The sequence below is a fragment of the Panthera pardus genome, unplaced genomic scaffold (genome assembly GCF_024362965.1).
Source record: "Panthera pardus isolate Hobbes unplaced genomic scaffold, ASM2436296v1 HiC_scaffold_6, whole genome shotgun sequence".
NCBI classification, from domain to species: Eukaryota; Metazoa; Chordata; class Mammalia; order Carnivora; family Felidae; genus Panthera; species Panthera pardus.
The window spans coordinates 447,038-455,246 of record NW_026526991.1 but is presented as its reverse complement, the minus strand read 5'-3'; the positions used below and the strand labels follow the sequence as shown (position 1 = coordinate 455,246).

Here is an 8,209-nt window from a genome sequence, read left to right as displayed (position 1 = left end):
CTCCCACTGGAGGACGGTGTCTAGGAGGTCCTGAAGGTCACTAGGAGTTCCCCGAGAGGACCCGCTCACTCACAGCCCTTTACATCCCTCTTTTTTTTTTTTTTTTTTAAGTTTATTTATTTTGTGAGAGAGCGAGTGAGGGAGGGGCAAAGAGAGAGGGAGACAGAGAATCCCAGCGCAGAGCCCGATGCGGGGCTTGAACCCACGAAACGTGAGATTGCGACCTGAACCGACAAGAATCGGCCGCTCAGCAGACTGAGCCCCCGCCCCGGGCACCTGTCACATCCCTCATTTTAAGCAAATCTTTAGGTCTGCCCTGAAGCCCTCAGGGTCTATCCACCCAGTTCGGGCCCAGTCCCTTTGCTGCTGTGGTGGCCTCTCCAGAGGCAGAGGGGTGGCAGTGGCCAAGGTCCAGGACCACCAGCAGTCACCCTGCCACAGCCTGGGACACAGCGCCCTTTGTTCTGGCCCCTCCGCCCCCCCACCCCCTCGGTCCCAGGCTCTCTGACCTGGATTAGCCTGATCCAGGGGAAAGCCTCGGAGGCCCCTCCTGGAATGTGGTCTGGGGGTGGGGGGCAGGCGAGGCGCTGAGGTGAGTAGGGCTGGCGGGGTCTCTCCAGGGCAGGGCTGCGCCCCCAGCACCAGTAGGATCCTCCTCTCCCATCACCACCAGAGCAGGGCTCTGTGTGTCCTCTGCCCAGTGGAGGGGCCTCATTATCTCTCTAGCTCTGCTGGGAGGGCCTGAGACAGGGACCCCCACCGTGGGGTCCAGCCTGGCCCTGTGCTGCGGTCACTGCCCCGTCCCTTCTCCCTTTCCAGGCAAAAGCCTCTTAGCGGGGTGGGGGTGGGGAACACTCTAAGCTCCAGGCCTGAGGGAGCCGTGGGTGAGTCTGACCAGCGGCTGATCTGTAGGCAAGCCTGGGGGGGGGGGGTCTTCGGCTGTGCGCCCCCCTCAGGCTAGGCTTCAAGGGGGAACCGGGGTGGGGGGGGGCAACCCCTCCCGGAAGGCCTCGGGAGATGTGAGGCTGGACGCCCAAACCCACAGGACGGCTCAGGTGAGTGGGGGGCGAGGGCCGCCAGGACCACCCCCTTGTCCTGGCCTCCAAGTGGCTGCGGCCGCGGTGAGGGGACAACAGGCAGGAAAAGCCAGGACCCCGTCCTGGTGAGAGAGGGTCAGAGTCCCAGATTCCCACGGGTATCTTGGTGTTCCCCAGTGCCAGGAAGGAGACCCCACATGCAGAGGGGCGGTGGGAGGGAAGGAGGCTTCTGCCCGGCTGTGGGTTGGTCCCCCCTACTGGGGAGGCCCACCAGCCTCGTCTGTTACGGGGGTGCATGAGGCTGCTGTGTGGACCCCTGGGAGGAGAGCCAAGAGTGTGAGAGGCCTTAGAGCTGTTTTCTGCTTGTGGAGGGTTGGGGGCGGGGGGGGGCAGGCTGCTAGGGATTTGGAGAGCAGAAGCTCTCTTTCTTGGTGCCCCCTCAGAGGTCCCTATCTGCCCAGTGGAACCAGAGATCTGATCACCCCCCACCCCGGCACCAAGACTCCTGGTTGGCCTGGGATAATCCGTCACCCATCTTACAGGTGGCAAAACAGAGGCTCAGCGAGGGAAGGGGAACTGCCCAAGTCACAGAGCAAATCCATGGCTAAGCCGGGGTGAACCGGAACTCGGCTCCCTTGCTCCTGAAGCAAGGCTGATGTTCTTACATGTTCTTGGGTTTTTCTTTTCTTCTTCTTCTTTTTTTCCCCTAAATGACAATAGTCATTTCTGATCATTGAGAAAAATTAGGAACATACGGCAAGGCCAAGGAAGAAAATAAACCCCACCCATTTTGCAGCTGGCACCTGCTTCTCTGTCCCACACGTGGGGTTAGTCCCTCTGTGCTGAGACCCTCACACCTGCACACTGGGGACACTGGGGATTCCCAAGCACACGGGGCACACGCTGGCCGCCCAGCGCTCCCATTCACCAGCACCCCTTCTCCTGCCACCACCAGGTCCCTGGGCAAGGAGTCTTCCAGAGGGAGTCTTCCTGAAGTTCAGGCTCAGGTGGGAGCGATTCCATTACCACCACCGCCCCCCCTTCATCTTTCATGGGCCCCTCGGAGGAGGGGACACTTGGGGTGAGGTTTTGCCTGGGTTTCCCTTCTTGGCTCGTTCTCTGAGCAGGGGTAGCCCCGTGCCTCGGTTTCCCCCACGCTGGGTCTCCATCCCCCTTTGTGGTCTGGGCTACAAACCTTCGCTGCTCCCTCTCGTCCCCCTCCGCCAGCAGAGGCAGCCGCGATGGGCGCTGGCGGCCCCCGGCGGGGCGCGGGCCCCCCAGACGGCGGCTGGGGCTGGGCGGTGCTGGGCGCCTGCTTCGTGATCACCGGTTTCGCCTACGGCTTCCCCAAGGCGGTGAGCGTCTTCTTCCGCGCCCTTATGCGCGACTTCGGAGCGGGCTACAGCGACACGGCCTGGGTGTCCTCCATCATGCTCGCCATGCTCTACGGCACGGGTCAGCGCCCCCCTCGCGGGTCCCTCCCCCAACCCCGGGCCCGGGATTGAGAGCAGGGATCAGGGACTAGGAGACACGGACCCCATGAGCCTTCCCCAGACCCCTCGGGGGGAGGGCGCGGGAACCACTTTCTGCCTGTGAACACTGGCACCAGGGAGAGGGGACGAAAGGGCAGGAAAGGAACAGTGGCTGAAGAGCCCACACACCTGGCAAGCTTGGCCAGCCGGCAGGACCCCTCCAGTTCTGCCAAAAGACCTGCGCCCGCCTGTGTTACAGGTGGGGAAATCGGTCTAAATAAGATTCCGGCTCCCCGCTCCCCTGAGCCCTAACCACCTGTTGCGGTGGGGGAAATGCTGGCGTTACCCTGACCAAGCCTCGCGGAAAGGAGGAGGCTTTCCTCTTTCTTCTGGAAAGAGCCTGGGCAGCCCAAGGGGCGATTCCTGCTGTGCAGATAAAAAAAAAAGGGAGTGGGGTCCACCTCTTCTGCTTGGGGTTCCCTGTTCTCAGGAAGACTGGGGATGGATGGGGGCTCTGGACGAAGACGGGTCCCTCCCGTGAGTCCTCGGCCGGCCGCTGTCTCCTTGGTCTGGCCCAGCCAAGCAGTGTGACCTTGGCCAGACGCTGCCCTCTCTGAACTGCTGGTGACCTTATCCCTTTGAGCCATTTTCTGGGGCCGGGAGGTGCAAAGCCCGGAGTGTCCACGGGGAAAGGAGGTTAGTCCAACCAGAGCGGTGACCGTGCCCGGCCCACAGGTCCGGTCTCCAGCATCCTCGTGACCCGCTTTGGCTGTCGCCCAGTGATGCTGGTGGGTGGGCTATTGGCCTCGGCGGGCATGGTGCTAGCATCCTTCGCCACGCGCCTCCTGGAGCTATACCTGACGGCTGGGGTGCTCACAGGTGAGGGCGGCCACTGCTCACCTCCCCTACCGGACGGGGCCCGGCCGTGAGGTGGGGGGTGGGGGTGGGGTCGGGAGTCCCTGTGGCAATGCCTTCTGTCCTCAGTTTCCCCTCCAAAGGCGGTCCTTGACGTCCCTCGGCTCAGTTTCCCCCGGGGGTCTGCCTGCCCCGTCGGGGCCTCCCCCTCCCCCCCTCCCTCCTGCCCGGGGCTGGGGTGGGGGCGCCCTCGGGGACCCCGGCACAGCGCCGCCTCGCCCCGCAGGCCTGGGCCTGGCCCTCAACTTCCAGCCGTCGCTCATCATGCTGGGGCTGTACTTCGAGCGGCGGCGGCCCCTAGCCAACGGGCTGGCGGCGGCGGGCAGCCCCGTGTTCCTGTCGGCGCTGTCGCCGCTCGGCCAACAGCTGCTCGAGCACTTCGGCTGGCGCGGCGGCTTCTTGCTGCTCGGCGGCCTCCTGCTGCACTGCTGCGCTTGCGGCGCCGTCATGCGGCCGCCGCCGGGACCCGGCCCGCGGCCGCGCGGGGACAGCGCGGACGACGCTCCCGGGGAGGCGGAAGCGGACCGCGCCGGGCTGCGCCTGCGCGAGGCGCCCCCTGGCGGCCGGACCCGCCGCCGCCTGCTGGACGTGGCCGTGTGCGCCGACCGCGCCTTCGGGGTGTACGCCGTCACCAAGTTCCTGATGGCCCTCGGCCTCTTCGTGCCCGCCATCCTGTTGGTGAACTACGCCAAGGACGCGGGCGTGCCGGACGCCGACGCCGCCTTCCTGCTGTCCATCGTGGGCTTCGTAGACATCGTGGCGCGGCCAGCGTGCGGCGCCCTGGCGGGCCTGGCGCGCTTACGACCTCACGTCGCCTACCTCTTCAGCCTGGCCCTGATGGCCAATGGCCTCACGGACCTGAGCAGCGCGCGCGCGCGCTCCTACGGCGCCCTTGTCGCCTTCTGCGTCGCCTTCGGCCTCTCGTACGGCATGGTGGGCGCGCTGCAGTTCGAGGTGCTCATGGCAGCCGTGGGGTCGCACCGCTTTCCCAGTGCTCTGGGCCTGGTGCTGCTCGTCGAGGCCGTGGCTGTGCTCATTGGACCCCCCTCTGCCGGTGCGCCCCTCGGGAGGAGGGGGGTGACGGGCTAATGCCTTTAGATGGAAGAAAGCGCCCTCTCTGTCCCAGATGGAGCTTCCAGGGATGAAAGGAAGGGACCCATTGGCCGAGACAGCCTGGGGGTGGGGTGGGGGGTGGGGCTGCCCGTGGCCAATGAACCCCTCCTCCAAGCCAGTACTACCAGCCCTGGGTGGGGACGGAGAGGCCAAGAAGGCCCAGGAAGAGCCCGCCATCGACGGCTGCTGACCCGCTGGGTCATCTCAAGCGTTGGCACAAAGGCCTTGTGAAGTGCAAATGCTTATTCTCCTTTCGCAGATGGGGGGAACTGAGGCACAGAGGTCTAGTACAGGTGCAGTCCCCAAACTGAGCAGAGCCCTGCCCAGTGCTAGATGCCCTTAGTTTGGAGCACTGCCTCCTAGTGCTTTAGCGTCCCCAGCCTCTAAGGGTGACCAGGATAGGGACGTAGGGACGGTGTGTTTGAGGAACCAGCCGTGAGACCAGGAGCAGAGTGGGGGTGCTCAGTGTGCACATGGGGTGGTGACCCAGGGGCCCAGGGAGGGGCTCCCTCCTCATCTGTCCAGCGGGCCACGGCCAGGCCCTGCCCTCGCTTGGTGCAGCTGCTGTGCCCCGACACGATCTGGGCCTTCCACGGTGCGTGCCCCCTGGGCACTCTGCAGTCATTGCCTCTTGGAAATTGCCATGATGAGAGGCCAGGAAAGGATTCTTGCAGAGGCTGGCATGAAGGCAGCCTCACGGAGCAGGGTAGACCCCACAGGAGAGGACACAGGACAGCATAGGGCACGTTTAGGGGACAGTGTTCCTAAACTGTGAGGCAGTTCACAAGTGAGGCAGGAATTAAGCTTGGGAAGGGGCGGGGCGGTGGCTATTAGGGTTCTCCAGGGTTGGCAGGTCGTCCCTGAGACAGCAGGGGGCCTGCCTGTGAGCAGCGCTGAGGTCAGGCTGCGGGACGGAGGGGAGCCACCTTTGCTGGGACCCAGGCTGCCCCTGAGGTGGAGTGAGCTGCCCCCTCCTTCCAGGGCTGGGCTGGCCGAGTGGCCTCATCCAGCTCTGTCATCTAACCTGGGTGAGGGTGGCCTCCAAGCCCCCCACCCACAGCCACAACCCCCACCCCCACCCACCACCTGCAGAGGCTCAGGGAGCCCTCTTCCATTTTCTCATGTGACCTGGGGGGGTAGATCTAACAGGGAGTGAGACAGTGAAGGACACTGCAGGGCCAAGTGTGGGAGGGGCAGGGACAGGACTGGTGGCTGGCTGGGCAGGGCAGGAAGGCAAGTTTGGGAGTGGTGCTCAAAGGGACTCAGGTAGGCAGCCGGCCTGGGTGGGGGGTGGGGAGGGGGACACAAGGAAGCCTCCCCGAGGCCACAGAGCTGTAGACCAAGAGGTCACAGCCTGGGGCGGTCCGCCACAAAAATGGCCAGAGAGGACGGAGCCCACAGAGTCTAGGGAAGCTCAGTCGAGGGAACCGGGGCCTCCTGGCAGAGGCAGGAGGGGGCTCGGGAGGGAGCTGGAGGGAAAGCTGGGCCAGGCCCCTGAAGATTGGGCCAGGCCCCTGAAGTTGGGTGGAAAGAGCAAGAGTTGGGGACCCCCAGGAGGGCGAGGCTAAGCGCAGTGTCCCCTCCCTACTCCTTAGCTGGGCAAGTCACGGGGAACGTGTGGGGCTTGGATCTGGGGGTGGACGGGGTGCCCTGTAAACTGAAAGGTGCTGCCTCCCCAAAGAGTCCACACGACTTAAGAAATTGAGGGAGGCCCCAGGAGGTGGTGACGTTTTTAAGGTCTCAGATGGCAAAACCCGGGTGGTGTTTTGCGTCCGTAAGTAAAACGGGAACAAAGACCGGGGTGGGTGTCTGCATCCCTCAAATGTAAACCCACCAACTCCAGGGAGGGCACTGCCCTTTATCTGAGGTTGCAGGGAAGGGCAGTGGGTGGAGTCCCCCCCCCTCCCCCCCTCCGGCAGACCCTTACCTCCCCTTCCCTGCCCCCCAGGCCGCCTGGTGGACGCCCTGAAGAACTACGAGATCATCTTCTACCTGGCCGGCTCTGAGGTGGCCCTGGCTGGGATCTTCATGGCTGTGGCCACCAAGTGTTGCCTGCGCCGCTCTAAGGACACCCCGCCCAGCCAAGGCGCCCAGGGCGGGGCCAGCGACACTGAGGACGCTGAGGCCCAAGAGGACGCTGAGGCCCTGCCCGCCGGCGCTGAGGAGCCCGGCAGCCTCCAGGCCCTGGAGGCGCCAAGCCCCGGGGCTGGGCCGGGGGAACCAAAGGCGGAGGCAGAGCTGGGCGTGGACCCCGAGTCTGTATAGCTCGGGGGGCACTAGGCGAGGTGGCTGGTGACTTTGGAAACGGGGCCGACCCTCTCAGAGCCCTGGCTGTCCCGAGGGGGCCTGGAGTACTGCAGGCTGCTCTGCAGAGGTCGCCCCTGGGGTCCTGGGTGGGCCGCCTCCCTCGTCCGCCCAGCAGGCCGCGGCCAGGCCCTGCCCTCGCTCAGCGGCTGTGCACCGCCAGGGGCGGGGCCTGCGTGAAACTCAAGTGCATAAAGCTCCGCTGAGAGACCGAGTCCTGTTCCTGCGTCTTGGCGGCTCTGGCTGCCCCCCCCCCCCGGGGGGTCGGGGGTGGGGGGCGGTGGTCGGAAGGAGCCTGGGAGGCTCTGCTCGGGGGCCCTCAGACCTGGAAGCTGTCGGGGGAGGAAGTGGCAGAGGGGGGGAAGGGTGGGGCGTGGAGGGGGAGGTGTTCCCAGACTCCGGGGCACTAGCGGTCTCTCTTGCACTTTGACTTTTGACCTCTTGCGCTTTGATCCAAGTGCGGGGAGCCCTCCCACAAACCTGACACCACTTTCTCGGCTTCTCTCCCTCCCAATCGTGGGTGTGGGGACCAGGCCCAAGCGTGGGAAGGAAGAGCCTTCCCGCCACAGACCCGGACTATCCAGCCATGGGCTCAAGAGAGCCCATCCTCCCAGCGACCGCCCCCCCCCCCCCCCCCCCCCCCCGACCTCCCTGTTGGTCTCATTTTCCATCCAGGCCCTACACAGGATGTGGGGAGCCCTCCAGGTGCCTGGCTGGCTCACACAGGTCTGAGGTTCCCCCTGGGTCACTGGAGCAGTGACTACGTTTGATCTAACACTCACGGCGCCCAGACTGTGCCAGGCACTAAGTCCTTTCCAGGCATCACCTCCTCGGATGCTCAAAATAGCCCACTAAGGCAGGGACCTGTTATTGGCCACAATCACAGACAGGGAAACCGAGGCACAGAGAGGTCAGGGAGGAGCTCAGGGTTAGAGAGGCTGTGACTGGAATCCAGGTGGTTGGCTGCAGTCTGTGCCCTTGGCCTCCACACTGGCTGTTCCTTCAGAGAGGCGGTCTGGTCTGGCAGCTCCGGGGGACCTGCGTGGGCTCCTAGCGACAGCCCGTCCCTCCCTCCACGCTTGACAGTCCCATTCGGGCTGTTGCCCGTGACCCGTGAACTCACAGCTAATAAGCAGAAAGCCATTCTCCCCCCCACCCCACGTTAGCCTCTGCCCACCCCACCCCCCCTCCCCGGACTCTTCCCTCCTGGGATGACCATATAATTCAGTGTCCAAACAAGGACACTATTAATTACACGGGACCGCAGGTAGAGACTGATGCGCGGCTCATGGGACACACGGCCACCCTGCAAAGACACGGGGTACGAGGGTGGCTTTCTCCACTGCCCTTCTCCCACGGCCCTGGCAG

At 64.7% G+C, this 8,209-nt stretch overlaps 1 protein-coding gene across 4 annotated transcripts; it reads left to right on the top strand.

Annotated features, from left to right (window-relative positions):
- Nucleotides 1-969: 969 nt before the first annotated feature.
- SLC16A8 (solute carrier family 16 member 8) lies at nt 970-7,049 on the top strand. 4 transcript variants are annotated; one of them, XM_019446867.2, is made up of 6 exons: nt 970-1,055; nt 1,993-2,044; nt 2,268-2,492; nt 3,245-3,388; nt 3,651-4,478; nt 6,486-7,049. In XM_019446867.2, the coding sequence occupies exons 3-6, from the start codon at nt 2,279-2,281 to the stop codon at nt 6,800-6,802; spliced, it is 1,503 nt and encodes a 500-aa protein (XP_019302412.2). In that variant the 5' UTR covers nt 970-1,055; nt 1,993-2,044; nt 2,268-2,278; the 3' UTR covers nt 6,803-7,049. The 4 variants fall into 4 exon arrangements, with proteins under 4 accessions (XP_019302412.2, XP_019302411.2, XP_019302410.2 ...); XM_019446866.2 differs by having other exon boundaries at nt 2,265-2,492; XM_019446865.2 differs by having other exon boundaries at nt 1,993-2,492.
- The last annotated feature ends 1,160 nt before the right edge of the window (nt 7,050-8,209 follow it).